We start from the raw sequence: 16,294 nt of genomic DNA on the forward strand, positions 1-16,294 counted from the left end.
GAGTACAACTTTATTGTTCCATCTTGTGTACATGGTGCATAAGAGAGTACAACTTTATTGTTCCATCTTGTGTACATGGTGCATAAGAGAGTACAACTTTATTGTTCCATCTTGTGTACATGGTGCATAAGAGAGTACAACTTTATTGTTCCATCTTGTGTACATGGTGCATAAGAGAGTACAACTTTATTGTTCCATCTTGTGTACATGGTGCATAAGAGTACAACTTTATTGTTTCATCTTGTGTACATGGTGCATAAGAGAGTACAACTTTATTGTTCCATCTTGTGTACATGGTGCATAAGAGAGTACAACTTTATTGTTCCATCTTGTGTACATGGTGCATAAGAGAGTACAACTTTATTGTTCCATCTTGTGTACATGGTGCATAAGAGAGTACAACTTTATTGTTCCATCTTGTGTACATGGTGCATAAGAGTACAACTTTATTGTTCCATCTTGTGTACATGGTGCATAAGAGAGTACAACTTTATTGTTCCATCTTGTGTACATGGTGCATAAGAGAGTACAACTTTATTGTTTCATCTTGTGTACATGGTGCATAAGAGTACAACTTTATTGTTTCATCTTGTGTACATGGTGCATAAGAGTAAAACTTTATTGTTTCATCTTGTGTACATGGTGCATAAGAGTACAACTTTATTGTTTCATCTTGTGTACATGGTGCATAAGAGTACAACTTTATTGTTTCATCTTGTGTACATGGTGCATAAGAGAGTACAACTTTATTGTTTCATCTTGTGTACATGGTGCATAAGAGTACAACTTTATTGTTTCATCTTGTGTGCATGGTGCATAAGAGTAAAACTTTATTGTTCCATCTTGTGTACATGGTGCATAAGAGTACAACTTTATTGTTTTCTTCAGACAGTGCAGCAGCATACTGTGTGTAGTCTGTGTACATATACATCAAACAACAACAATCACAGCGAACAAAGGGATAGAATAAAGAGTGGAAGAAAACGAGCAAACGAGTAAAAACAAGAGTAATGTACTGTACATGTGCATGTTTTCACCTGTAGTAGCAAAGTTAGGTGACGCTTATGTTCCTTAAATACAGCAAAGTTTAGTTTAGAAAGGTGCAATTCATGGCTATATATCGTTGGGAGGAAACCTCATAACTCCATTTTTGAGGTTTTTGATCATACAATTTGGCATAAATCAGTGCTATTGAACACCCTTTACGTCTGTGTGTTGTTTCGAAAATATTGAACTGATGGAAAGTAGTAAAAAGTGCTTTGGACAAAACCTCTTCACTCCATTGGACCCTCACAATGTCTGCTAAAGCAACTAACTCCACCACCTCTCCCCTTATCATGCAAGTAATTGACAATATATAAAGTTACAGCACCAACTTTGATGAGGCTGAATTACTATGTTTTAAAAATATACGGTTTTCTCAATTTCCTGAAAAATGAACATTTTGGAGTTATGAGACATTTAGTTTAGAAATGAAGGTGCAGTTCGAGTATAATTAGTACAATCCAGTACAGATTATCAGACAAAACAAACGTGGGAAATACGTGGAGATCAAACCAACATTTTTAAAGAAAACCTCACACCTCCTACTGTGTCAGTTCATTTTTAAGGTGCTCGATACTGTACATACTGTACATGACTGTTATTTAACTAATCATGTCATTATGTTTATGTTGGATGGAGGCATTTTAGTAGGCGTGCACGATTATGAAATGATGATCGATCTCCGATTATCTGCAGGGTCATATGATCTGCCGATACCGATTCTGACCGATTCAGGACCACAATGGAAACAAGCCTATAGGACCCTATAGGGGCTTATTGGCCCTAAAGCCTGTTAATAAAGTATTCAATCCATCAATAGATAGCCTATACTCTTCTCCAAGTTTTCACAACTGAATGAGATGAGTGCACAAATTAAATGTAGATTTTTTTTAAATGTTTTTTTGTTTTTTTTGCTGGTGCAAAACGATGAAATAGTGTGCATTATTTTGGGACCGTTCCGATACCGATATGGTATTTTTATGGCCGATATGGCCCATTCAGATTATCCCATTTTGTGTGGGAACCCCTTTTAGTGTTTTAAACATTACGTTATAATTCAGCTATTGAAAAAAGCAGATCTATACAAGCAGATCTACAAGCTCATAGCGGGTCTGCTGTTTTTGAAAAATCGTGAAAATATTTATTTCTGAAAACTGGAGGATTTAGAAGATCAATTCACAATTCACAATGCGTCGCATCACAACGCATTGTGAATCTTTAAAGTAACTAAAGTTTAATTGTTTAATTTTAGTGGAGTAAAAGTACGATATTTGCCTCTGAGACGTAGTGGAGTAGAAGTAAAAATTATTTGGATATTGGAAATACTCCAGTAAAGTACAAATACCTCAAAATTGTACTTGAGTGCGGTACTTTCCTAAGTAAAATGTACTTAGTTTCCATCCAATTTGAGATACTGTAGGTGTAGGTTTGGCACCAGAACTGACATAACTTTATACATGCCTTATCTCTTTGATTATCGTCGCGTTGTGATTAAATTAATCGTTGATTACACACACACACGCACGCACGCACACACACACACACACACGCACGCACGCGCGCGCGCGCGCGTTAAATATGTCATGCTTGTCAAATAAGGACATAGTACGTGTTCGCAGCGTTATCAGCTTGTAGAAATATTTACAGCCCTGTTGGGTTTAAAGTTTGTGCCATAAAAGTGACACCTTTTATGCTTTGTTCACGTTTTTTTTTTTGCCTTGCATGCTTCGGTTTGCCGACAATCTTCCAGACGCAGTGGGGAGAGAGTTTAATTGGAGAGTAGACTTTATGGAAGAAACGTGTCGCGTGTTTTCAAGGCATTTCCGAGAATCTATTTTCAGACTAAATGTTACAGTATAAGGTGAAGTCCCGCCTGGCCTACAGTCCACTTCAGGCCCACTTACAGTAGGCCTGTCAATCTAAGGCAGGGGTTCTCAACCCGTGGGTTGTGCCCCTCGGGGGGTCGCCAAATTCGCGAGACATGGCCAAAGCATTTCCGGGGGTCCCCCCCCAATGACCCTACAGAAATTGCAATTTCATTCAAGGTAAATTAAGGGGTTGACAGTTGGGGTACCCTTACCAAGTTACCATTAACAATCTATAAGACAAAACATTTCTAACTTTTATTATGAGGTCAGGCCTAAATGGGTTAAAGTTTAAAGCAGGGGTGGGAAACTTTGACGATGGCGAGGGCCAATATATTTCTACACTCACTCCAGAGGGCCACAGTGCATATTACTGTCGTATAGCAAAAATAGACGATCTACAAGCTCAAAACACGTCGCAATGCGACATTTTTGAGCTTGTAGATCAGCTATTTGTATTTTAATTGAAAACCTGAATAATCTTTAGCTATTTTTTAATTGGAATCCTGAAAAGTAACATTTTTATTGAATTTCAAATGCATTTAGTTATAGTTATGTTAACTTTATGAACTGGTATCATAACTACATTGGACACAAAAAGTGTAATACTAGTCATTAAGTACTAGTCATTTAATATACTAGTCATGAAGTAATTAAAGCGGGTTTGGAATTGTAACAGCTGCAATCAATACTATATATAGTTGCCATTAATATAGTGGTTGCAACTGTATTAATTGATTACCCGAGTCCCGTGGTGGGAGTTCTGCTCTGGTTTTGGTGAAATATTAAGTAGTTCCGGTCATTTTGTGGGGGGCACAGGGGCCACGTAGTAAAAGTAAATTAATTCACAAAACTATCATCATTTGTATTGTTGACCTATTTCTAGCATTTTTCATACAACTTAAGTTAAGTCGTGTGACGTGTCAAACTAGTTTTTTTTCATTATTCTGAATCCGTTCCAATTTGTTTTGCACGAAAAACACTTGTTGGGATAAAAACGGCCATAGCCGTCATCACAAATGTGATGAGGTCATCCCCATTCGGGCACGTTTTTAGCCCTAAGGAGGTTTTTTTTCATGCAAAACTATTCTAATGCTCGGAATGGGTTCAGAAACATTTAAATCCTGGACAGATCTAAAAGACATTCCCTGCAGGCCGTCTAAACCAGCGGTGTCACCGTGCGTATTTGTTCATTTGAGATCTCGTCTGGCAAGATTTTTGTCTACAGTGAAAGGCATCCTCACAGTGCTGACAGCTTGCCAATGTCACTGGGGGAAAGTACTGTAACTAAGTACATTTACTCAAGTACTGCACATAGGTAGTATTTCCAATTCTATACTTTCAATTCTACTCCACTACATCTCAGAGGCAAATATTGTAATTCTACTCAACACATTTTTTTTAAAGATTAGTTACTACTTTAGTAGTGATTTGAAAATAGCCGATCTACAAGCTCAAAATGCATCGCGATGTCGAATTGTCGATGCGACGCATTGTGAGCTTGTAGCTTGAATACTTTAAGTACATTTTAAAACAGGTGTTTTATTTAGCTGCCAGGGCCAGGTGAGCCACCCTTAGTGTTTTATTTAGCTGCCAGGGGCAGGTGGGCAACCCTTAGTGTTGTATTTACCTGCCAGGGGCAGGTGGGCAACCCTTAGTGTTGTATTTACCTGCCAGGGGCAGGTGGGCAACCCTTAGTGTTGTATTTACCTGCCAGGGGCAGGTGGGCAACCCTTAGTGTTGTATTTAGCTGCCAGGGCCAGGTGGGCAACCCTTAGTGTTTTATTTAGCTGCCAGGGCCAGGTGGGAAACCCTTAGTGTTGTATTTACCTGCCAGGGGCAGGTGGGCAACCCTTAGTGTTGTATTTACCTGCCAGGGGCAGGTGGGCAACCCTTAGTGTTGTATTTAGCTGCCAGGGCCAGGTGGGCAACCCTTAGTGTTTTTATTTACCGCAGGGGCAGGTGGGCAACCCTTAGTGTTGTATTTAGCTGCCAGGGGCAGGTGGGCAACCCTTAGTGTTGTATTTAGCTGCCAGGGGCAGGTGGGCAACCCTTAGTGTTTTATTTAGCTGCCAGGGGCAGGTGGGCAACCCTTAGTGTTGTATTTAGCTGCCAGGGGCAGGTGGGCAACCCTTAGTGTTTTATTTAGCTGCCAGGGGCAGGTGGGCAACCCTTAGTGTTGTATTTAGCTGCCAGGGGCAGGTGGGCAACCCTTAGTGTTTTATTTAGCTGCCAGGGCCAGGTGGGCAACCCTTAGTGTTGTATTTAGCTGCCAGGGGCAGGTGGGCAACCCTTAGTGTTGTATTTACCTGCCAGGGGCAGGTGGGCAAAGTGTTTTTATTTACCTGCCAGGGGCAGGTGGGCATTCATTCATAGTGTGTATTCATTTCTTATTTTAACCTCGGTATTAGTAAAAAGGAATAAACTGGATATTTTTCCTAACATTTAGCAAACTCAGCATAAACAACCGCTGCCTGCTATGGTTGGTCCGTCCAGGACCAATTGGGTGAATTCGTCCTGGGTTTAATTGACAGCCGAAGGTGTCACGGCTTTTTATCAGATGTGTTAATGATTATGCGATCAATCATTCCTATAAAGGTCTTGTTATTGAACAAACGCTGATCAAAACCATGAGGGAGAGAAGTGGTTTATCTATCAGGCCATGTTGATGATTAGGTGTTATGATAAAGAGTTATCGCAAGTTAAATGACCGTATAGTTACAATGACCGTATAGAAACTTCTTGGAAAACACATAGACAATGCACGCACGTGCACGCACGCGCACACACACACACACACACACACACACACACACACACACACACACACACACACACACACACACACACACACACACACACACACACACTGGATGCTTAATCCAAGATAAACAACATGGTGAGATATTACATTGACTTGAGTCTGAACTGACACCTCCATAAGGTCATTCACACACTTCCTGAACTGTTTATATTAGTCCAGGAAGTGCCCCGTACACGCACGTATGCACGCACACAAGCACGCACACACACACACACACACACACACACACACACACACACACACACACACGCACACATGCAGTGCACATATTTTGTTTAATTTATTCTTCTTTTTTTTAGTGGTTTAGGTAGGTACACCTACCTAAACCTGTGGCAGTGGCAGTGGTCATGAGCACGAGTATATGACTTATTAGTACCAGTAGGGGGCGCCAGAAACAGAGAGAGAGATATGGGGGGGGGGGGGGGGGGGGGGGGGGAATTGCACCACTCAGTTCACACGGGTGTGATTTTAGCCCACGATTGGGAATGTAACCCATTGTTTTCACACGGTATCAGTTGCCTAATTAAGCTGTAATCCTGGGTGCTACTCTCCCTCTGCCAGCATGGGGAGAGCCCCGAACTGACATCCCTTTGAAGGTCCCCCTAGAAGGCCCCCCTGTCAGGATCACCTGACAGGGGGGAGTTTCTCCCCGGTAGGACGTATACGGTAGCGCGTGGAAGTAACACGTTATTCCATCCATGCAGTTCCTTTCCCCTCCATCAGGCGCCCAGGCTGGCCAGGGGGAGGCAGTATAGAGACCAGTTTCTTTCCCCTCCATCAGGCGCCAGGGGGCGGGCCAGGGGGAGGCAGTATAGAGACCAGTTCCTTTCCCCTCCATCAGGCGCCCAGGCTGGCCAGGAGGAGGCAGTATAGAGACCAGTTCCTTTCCCCTCCATCAGGCGCCAGGGGGCGGGCCAAGGGGAGGCAGTATAGAGACCAGTTCCTTTCCCCTCCATCAGGCGCCCAGGCTGGCCAGGGGGAGGCAGTATAGAGACCAGTTCCTTTCCCCTCCATCAGGTGCCCCGGCTGGCCAGGGGGAGGCAGTGTGACGCGTTGTGCGGCTTGTAGATCTGAGTGCAATATATACCCGAGCACAACCAAACATGAAATGTCTTTTAGTTCTACTGAATCTCTCCTCCAGTAGTTTTAGTCTAGTTTTTATTTCAATATATTTAATCATAGTTTTAGACGTTATCAAAGCTTGGTTTTTTATTTCATTTTTTATTAGGTTTTCGTCAGTGGGGGAAAAAAGGTAGTTTTTTTTCGCCCTTGGTTTTTTCTCGAGGAAATCGACAGCGTTTCTGAAGCCTTAACTATTTTGGTACTGAGTGTCCGTCAGACGCACGGCACTCCGTTTCCCTCCAAGACCACTTGATTTCCACTTTAATTAAACAATGACCAGTGTCTCTCTGCTCACATCCTCCTCATCCTGGACACAAGTTCACCATGTCATCCCCACTCACTGCCGGAATGGAAGAAGTACATTCATTTTATTTAACCCATTTTGGGGCGGGAACCCCTTTTGGTGTTAGCATTATGATAATATGCTTTATAGCTATTGAAAAATAGCAGATCTACAAGAACTTGTAGGTCTGCTATTTTTTAAAAAAATCGAAGAACGACTGACATAGAAACATAGCTTTTTCAGAAAACTGTCAGGATGTAGAAGATGAAAGTCTAAATGGGTTAATTACTTACGTTACGTACCATTTTTACTTTTACCTCACTTTACTTGAGTAATTCAATTGTTCTATTATTTATACTTCTACTCCACTACATCTCAAATACAGACTACGCTGCAAATATTGTACTATTTGTTGTTCTCTCTTTTTTTTTGCACTCCCAATATCAGGTTTTATCCTGTGTTGTCATGTCTGCTTATAATAAGCGACTTATTTGGGCTTGTTTTTTCTGTAAAGTTTCTTGTAAATATTAGTAGTTGTCTTTATTTGGTCTTGTTTCTAAAGTGTAGTTGTTTATTTGTCTTGTTTCTAAAGTGTAGTTGCTTATTTGGGCTTGTTTCTAAAGTGTAGTTGCTTATTTGGGCTGGTTTCTAAAGTGTAATTGCTTATTTGGGCTCGTTTCTAAAGTGTAGTTGCTTATTTGGGCTTGTTTCTAAAGTGTAGTTGCTTATTTGGGCTTGTTTCTAAAGTGTAGTTGCTTATTTGGGCTTGTTTCTAAAGTGTAGTTGCTTATTTGGGCTTGTTTCTAAAGTGTAGTTGCTTATTTGGGCTTGTTTCTAAAGTGTAGTTGCTTATTTTGGCTACCAGTATATTATGAACAATTTAGTATAAGAATTTATTTAGACCTGATGTCGCCAATTTAAAAAAAAGTCTTCTAAATCATGACAATTTCTGAAAAACCTCATGTTTCTGTATCAGTGGTGCTCAATATTTCATGTCAAGGACCCCAAACATTATCTGTAATTGGCCACCGACCCCCATCTGAAAATATGTTGTTCCAGGGCCCCCCCCCCCCCCCCCCCAGAATAAAACTCCTACCTACTGTAATGTACAGTAAGTATCCTCCCCATCCTGTAAATTCACAATATCATTCCGCATGCCGCTGCCTGCGAGGGGGCGGAAAGCCCTCGCCGAAAAAAAAAAGAAAAGAAAAGTTTTCCCATCGGTGCCAGGATGGTTATCAGTTAAGAACAATGGTCAAGGATAAGGCCAGGCGTACACACATGTACGCATAGCCCTCTCTCTCTCTCTCTCTCTCTCTGAAGAACTCCATCATATTGGCTGTTAATAATTACAGTCGTGATAAGGCCTCGTGGAGGAACGAGATGGGATTTATGGATGGACACATTCTCCACGCTCCCACTTCATCTCCGGAGGCTCTGCGGCGCGCACGCTGGATGAAGACTCTTTGAAAAAGAGGGGAACCTTTTTCGGTGTTTTGTTGTTTGTTGTGTTTCTCCCCCTCCACCCAGACACTGGATATGATACGTTGGATCTGAGATAGAGAGAGAGAGAGAGAGTCACTTTACTTTGAGGTATTTGTTTGTGTGTGTGTGTGTGTGTGTGTGTGTGTGTGTGTGTGTGTGTGTCTGTGTCTGTGTCTGTGTCTGTGTCTGTGTCTGTGTCTGTGTCTGTGTCTGTGTCTGTGTGTGTGTGTGTGTGTGTGTGTGTGTGACACCGTCACAATGTGAGGTCAAATTGTATAGTTTAGTAAGTGAAAGAGTTTTTTGAGGTGTAGTCGACTCGTAGCTACTTCTGTGGCTCCAAAAGTTCTCTCAAATAAATCGACGTGGTGGCGGGCGGCGGGTAGCGGGTGTTACCGCTGGGCCGCGACCGTAGGGGGCCGCTCAAGTTATGATATGATTAAAAAAGATTGACAGGCAGGCAAAGTGAGTGACAAATATCTTGAATCCTTTTGCCAGCATAATTCTTCAGAGAGCAACAAAGGGTTGCGTACTGTAGTTGTCTGTTGGTTTGTATCATTTATGTTGTTCTGTAAAAGTGGTGGTATTAGGGGTTGTTTATGTGTGTGTGCCTCGACAGAGCGGCGGTAGAGTTTCTGCTATCTGCGTGCTGGTTGTGGTGGGTCGGTCTGGGCCAATTTCGCGCAGAAATGACCGGGGCGGATTTTTGTCCCAGTCCAGCCCGGGTGACGGGTGCTGTCCTGTGTGCCTACATGGGCAACCGGCGCCGCCCCCCATTATGTTATACTTCAGCTGTTGAAAATAGCAGATCTACAAGCTCATAGTGCGGCACCGAGTGCTGCGCTACAAGCTTGTAGATCTGCTATTTTTGTGTCACAAAGTTGGAATATATATGCTTTCAGACAGAACGTTTTTAACTCAAATCTTTGCTTCTGGGGGGAGGGTCCCTGGAACAACATATTTTCAGATGGGGGTCGGCGGCCAAATACATAGGGGTTTCAGAAAACTGTCAGGATTTACAGTATAGAAGCATTTTTTTAAATAATCGGCCTCAGGTCTAAATGGGTTAAAATATGGTAATTACAAAGTTGGGCATTCATTTTTAAGAAAAAAGTTTAAATACAGACTTTAAAAACAGAAAGTTTCTGCCCGACAGTATGAGTGTGGAACTATAGTGGCCCTCTGCAGTGAGTGTGGAAATATAGTGGCTCTCTGGAGTGAGTGTGGAACTATAGTGGCCCTCTGCAGTGAGTGTGGAACTATAGTGGCCCTCTGGAGTGAGTGTGGAACTATAGTGGCTCTCTGGAGTGAGTGTGGAACTATAGTGGCCCTCTGCAGTGAGTGTGGAACTACAGTGGCCCTCTGGAGTAAGTGTGGAAATATTGTGGCCCTCTGGAGTGAGTGTGGAACTATAGCGGCCCTCTGGAGTGAGTGTGGAACTATAGTGGCCCTCTGGAGTGAGTGTGGAACTATAGTGGCCCTCTGGAGTGAGTGTGGAACTATAGCGGCCCTCTGGAGTGAGTGTGGAACTATAGCGGCCCTCTGGAGTGAGTGTGGAACTATAGTGGCCCTCTGGAGTGAGTGTGGAACTATAGTGGCCGTGTGTGCGTGCGTGCATACGTGCGTGTGGGGGGGTCCAGAGCTGTGGTCATCTGGGCTGATGTGGTTAGCGGACGGCCAGACCAGGAAGCAGACCTGGGCCTTTTGTAGTGTGTTCTATTAATGGTCTGTTCAAAGACGCCGCATGCGTCTTAATTCTAACGTAATATTGGTCCTTATATCTCATGGCAGCACAGCCACACACACAAAGAGAGAGAGAGAGAGAGAGAGACATAGGGCACCACATCGGTTGGTCAGCGCTCCAGGAAGGAGGTGGACGCCATCGTCACGATGCTAAGACCCTCGGCCCGGCAGTACGTGGTGGCGCGGCCCGTCTTCTCCGAAGAGGCCTTCGCCGAAAAGCACGAGAAGATCTACCGCCAGCGCAAGACCCCGCTGGACCACCTCCGGCTGTGCTTCACGTAAGTCCCCACATTTGGAGTTTGGAACTTCATTATTTAACCCATTCTGACCTGAGGTCAGATTCAAAAAATGTCTTCTACATCCTGACAGCTTTCTGAAAAAGCTATGTGTTTCTATGTCAGTCGTTCGATTTTTCAAAAATATCAGACCTAGTGGCGCGCTACGAGCTTGTAGATCTGCTATTTTTCAATAGCTAAAGCATAACATGATGCTAACACCAAAAGGGGTTCCCGCCCCCAAAATGGGTTAAGTTGTAATTTCTCCCGTTTGGAGGGAGGGTCCGAGGGAGGAATGGTTTGGTACGTGAATTGTAAAATATTTCTTTTACAATATTTCTTCTGTCTGGAAGAAACTGCCTATAACTCCAAAATGTTATTTTTTCGGGAAATGAAAAAAACGTCCAACTCAAGTGGAGTTAGGAGGTTTTTGTCAAAGCGCTTTTTAATACTTTTCATTGGTTCAATATTATATTTCTGACCTATGTGTGATTTTCTTTTTTTACCAACACAACAGGTGGAGTTAGCTGGTTTGGCAGATATGTTGAGTATCCAATGGAGTTAGGGGGTTTCCTCCCGGGACCCAAACTAGTGAAGCGGCAGTTTGTAGATCTGCTACTTTCACCCACTTCTTAAACATTTATATTTTCTAATTTATGGAGTTTCTTAGATTTCTCTTTGATTTCTTCATGGATTTAATTCATAAACCAATTTGTATGTATGGGACCCCCCAAGAATGGTCCATGACCAACAAATGACTACTGATGTAAACCATATATTTATTAATGTTTGTTCAACCTGTTTCCCCTCAGATGTAACTCCAAGGCCTCGTTCACATCTAAAAAGACACCTACCTGTCTTTTAGGTGTGAATGAGGCCTAAGCGAGCTAAAAGAAACAGTGACGTAAACCATATTATTTATTGATGTTTGTTCAACTTCTTTCCCCTCAGATGTAACTCCAAGCCGGCGAAAAGAAACAGTGATACTAAACCATATCTCTGCTGTCGGGAGGAAACATCATAACTCCAAAATGTTCATTTTTCAGGAAATGAAAAATATATGTTTTCAGGAAATTAAGAAAACCTTATATTTTTAAAACAAAGCAATACAGCCTCATCAAAGTTGGTGTTGTAACTTTATATATTGTCAATTACTTCCATGAGAGGGGGAGAGGTGGTGGAGTTAGTTGCTTTAGCAGACATTTTGAGGGTCCAATGGAGTTAAGAGGTTTTGTCCAAAGCACTTTTTACTACTTTCCATTGGTTCAATATTTTCGAAACAACACACAGGGTGTTCAATAGCACTGATTTATGCACAAAAAAAAAATCTAAAACCAAAAAAATGGAGTTATGAGGTTATCTCCCGACAGCAACGGATATTATTTCTTGATGTTTGTTCAACTTCTCTCCCCTCAGATGTAACTCCAAGGCCTCGTTCACACCTAAAAAGACTTCTAGTCTTTTAGGTGTGAATGAGGCCTAAGCGAGCTAAAAGAAACAGTGATGTAAACCATATTATTTCTTGATGTTTGTTCAACTTGTTTCCCCTCAGATGTAACTCCAAGCGGGCGAAAAGCGCCGCCCTCTCTCTCCTGCCCATCATCCAATGGGTGAAGATCTACCAGATCAAAGAGTGGTTGCTAAGCGACATCGTGTCTGGAGTCAGTACGGGCCTGGTGGCCGTACTGCAAGGTACGCTGCCAACGAGCTTGTAATAATAATAATAATACATTTTATTTATAAGGCGCCTTTCAGGGCACTCAAGGTCGCCATACAGGTTAAAAACAGTACAAGAACACAGTTAAAAGCAGAAAAGAAAACTAGGGCACAGCTTGCAGCAGAAGACACTAGAGGTCACACAGAGTTATAGGCCTGCCTAAACAGGTGGGTTTTGAGGTGAGTTTGAAATATGGTGATAGAGTCCATGTTTCTGATGTCAGGGGGGAGGGAGTTCCAGAGGTGAGGGGCAGAGCGGCTGAAGGCTCTTGAGCCCATGGTGGAGAGACGGGCTGGGAGGACTTTCAGGGTGAGGGAGGAGGCAGACCTGAGAGACCGTACATTGTACATTGAAAATTGTACAAGTGTGATGAGAAGGCATTTGTAGAATCAGCTTCAGATCTTAATGGGTTATAGGGTTAGAAACTGAACTAAACTGGAAATGGAAGAAGAAAATAAATAACACTGAACTAAAAAACATCGCTATAGGATGCAACTGGGACGTATCCTCAGTGATGTATCCCAAGGTCATCACCTGGGACGTATCCTCAGTGATGTATATCCCAAGGTCCTCAACTGGGACGTATCCTCAGTGATGTATCCCAAGTTCATCACCTGGGACGTATCCTCAGTGATGTATATCCCAAGGTCCTCAACTGGGACGTATCCTCAGTGATTGCGAACGCAGTGAGCACTTACTATGAGACCTAGCAGATCATGTCTGTGTGTCTGTGTGTGTGTCCGTGTGTGTGTCCCCCCTTTGTGCCCATATATGGAGCTGAGTGATTTGTGAATCACTCAGCTCCATATATGGGCACAAAAGGGGCCAGGTCCACATATACAGTAACAGCGGGACAGACACACAGACAGACAGACAGACATGCACACACACGAGTTGCGTTCGCTTCCCGCGTTTGCGCGTCTTACTGGTGTATATCCCAAGGTCCTCAACTGGGACGTATCCTCAGTGATGTATCCCAAGGTCCTCTGGGGTTCCGGGTCTTCCAACATCATATACCGCTCACTCGGGTGACCAAGTCCCGACGTACGTCCCAGTATAGCTACCCTCGATCAGTCCCTTCAGAACCACTCTGCCGGTACTGGGCGTGCCATCCGGTGAGTGGAGGGACTAGTAGGCACTGTGGGTTGACTCCTGGCCGGGCACTTCCTCTACGTCTCACCAGGAGTACGACCAGGACCTGTGCGTTGCACCAGACTCCAGCACTTCATTGGACTGAAGCCCCATGAAGTGAACGCAGTTTGCCTTAACTCTGTCTATCTCTAAGGCTCTGTACAACACCTCCTGTGGGCATTATGTGGCTCCTCTTGCGTTGGACTGATGCCATGGAGTACATTTGGTTGTACTCTGGTGTTCAGTGACTATAAATAACGCCATCCATCCTCCATTACCAGTAACAGTACCCTGATCTCTCTGGGTCTGCAGTACACCTCATCTGATCTTCACTAATTAACCCATTTTGACCTGGGAACGATTCTGCAAATGTCTTCTAAATCCTGACTGTTTTCTTGAAAAAGCAGTTTTTCTATGTCAGTCGTTCTCAAACACTTTCATTTCAATTTTCACGATTCTTCAAAAATAGCAGACCTACAAGCTCGTGGCGCGCTATGAGCTTTTTGGTGTTTTAAGCATAACACTTGTTATACTTTTAGCTATTGAAAAATAGCAGATCTGCGAGTGCCGCACTATACAAGCTTGTATACTGTAGGTCTGCTACTTTGTTTTATCGTGAAAATGTGGCGCAAATCTTTGAATATATATTCTTTCAGAGCGAACGTTCCCTGGAACAACATATTTTCAGATGGGGCTCGGCAGCCAATTGCATATGATTTTGGGGGTTCCTTGACATGAAATATTGAGAACCACTGATATAGAAACATTTCAGAAAATATATGTTTTTTAAATTTCGACGTCAGGCCTAAATGGGTTAAGCAGTGGTGGAAAGGATCTAAGTACTGTACTGTACTTAAGTACAGTGTCGAGGCATTACATTTTATACTTTTACTTTAGTATTTCAAATTTCCGTCTACCTATAGGTTGGTTCTACTCCACTACATTCATTTGAAAACTTGAGTTACTTACTTACTTTTGAGTTACTTACTCAGGTCTGGCTGCTATAGCCTCTATATATTTAACTCTGTATTTACTTGTTTTCCTCAGGTCTGGCGTACTGCCTGCTATAGCCTCTACGTATATATTTAACTCTGTATTTACTTGTTTTCCTCAGGTCTGGCGTACTGCCTGCTAGCCTCCCTGCCGGTCCGTTATGGTCTTTTCTCCGCCTTCTTTCCGGTCGTTGTTTATTTCTTCCTCGGCACGTCCCGACACATCTCAGTGGGTAAGGGCCTGTGTGTGTGTGTGTGTGTGTGTGTGTGTGTGTGTGTGTGTGTGTGTGTGTGTGTGTGTGCCTGAGCGAGCGAGCGAGCGAGCGAGCGAGCGAGCGAGCGAGCGAGCGAGCGAGCGTGCGTGCGTGCATGCGTAATAGTTTAGTGGGCCATCCAAAATCTCTTAAAACAGCTTAAAAAGTCTGTCTCTCTCCATCTCTCTCTCTCTCTCTCTCCCCCTTTCTCTCCTCTGCTACTCTCTCTCTCTCTCTCTCTCTCTCTGCTATTCTCTCTCTCTCTCTCTCTCTCTCCCCCTTTCTCTCCTCTGCTACTCTACCTCTCTCTCCCCCTTTCTCTCCTCTGCTACTCTACCCCCCCCCCCCCCCCCCCAGGTCCGTTCCCCGTTCTGTGCCTGATGATCGGGTCGGTGGTGACCCGGCTGGTCCCAGATGAGGGACCCCCTGCGGTCAACATCACGGGGTTCGAGGGCCTGACGCGGGACGAGCAGCGAGTGATAGTGGCCTCCTCGGTCACCTTCCTCACTGGGATCATGCAGGTGAATTAACCCATTCTGACCTGAGATCAGATTCTAAAAATGTCTTCTACATCCTGACAGTTTTCTGAAAAAGCCATGTTTCTGTGTCAGTCAAAAATAGCAGACCTACAAGCTCGTAGCGCGCCACTCGGTGGGATAACACACAGTACTCAAATCTTTGACTTGTAAAAAGTCTGTAATTCAAATCTATATACATATATATATATATATATATATATATATATATATATATATATATATATATAGGGCTGAAGTGGTTAATGTGTGTTTTGTAAAAAATTATGAAAATCTACAAAGTAACTAGTAACTAAAGTTTAGTAAAAGTACAATATTTGGATCTGAGATGTAGTGGAGTAGAAAGTAGTACAGAAAATTGGAAATACTCAAGTAAAGTACAAATACCTCAGAATTGTACTTAACTCATAGAATGCTGAAAGCGTTTTTAAACGTTTTATTATAGCCAAGCGCAAGAAGCGCATAACGTTTTTATACGTTTTATGGTCCAAAAAACGTTTTTTTATTGATTACTATGGTTCAACTATATTTGCGCCCGGACAACTCATAATGTAACACCGATCGGCTCTAAAAAGAGTTAAAACCCCCCCCTGCTGAAAAGAGGTGTTGGTCTGAGAAGCGTCTGGCACCGCCTATTGGTTGGTCTATGCGAGGACGTACGACGTATTGGAGACGGCCGTCCGGCATAGACCAACGCAGATGTCAGGGGATCTAAAATGGATGGGACAATGCTCTTGTTTGTGTGAATACACTCGATTCCCCCTCCCCTCCTGTTTCTACATGGTTTCTCCCGAGGGAGAATGGTGGGGGGGGGGGTCTCTTCCTCTTGGATCGCATTGGCAGTTCCCCCCCCACTCCCGAGTCCCCACTGCTTTCAACTGCAAGGCTTGCACTCACTCTCATTCTCGGAACAAGATACAACGCGATTTGCTCTCTGCCCGTATATAAACCTGCAACGATCGGCATTTGATTTCATAACGTAACGTTTGCCAGACACATGTGGAGTTAGTCATGGACAGATTGCAC

General features: G+C 43.4%; 1 protein-coding gene across 1 annotated transcript in view; it reads left to right on the forward strand.

The window, feature by feature from the left end:
* The window catches only part of LOC308311231 (chloride anion exchanger-like), a 44,718-nt gene that overhangs the window by 6,544 nt on the left and 21,880 nt on the right, over window positions 1–16,294 (forward strand). Inside the window, exons 5-8 of the mRNA XM_080757876.1 lie at window positions 10,412–10,641; window positions 12,191–12,330; window positions 14,601–14,711; window positions 15,090–15,253. Coding sequence (XP_080614002.1) covers window positions 10,511–10,641; window positions 12,191–12,330; window positions 14,601–14,711; window positions 15,090–15,253 — 546 coding nt within the window. The 5' untranslated portion in view covers window positions 10,412–10,510. The remainder of the gene's footprint in view (window positions 1–10,411; window positions 10,642–12,190; window positions 12,331–14,600; window positions 14,712–15,089; window positions 15,254–16,294) is intronic.

Source organism: Protomyctophum bolini, assembly GCF_963924005.1.
Source record: "Protomyctophum bolini genome assembly, chromosome: 23".
Taxonomy (NCBI): Eukaryota; Metazoa; Chordata; class Actinopteri; order Myctophiformes; family Myctophidae; genus Protomyctophum; species Protomyctophum bolini.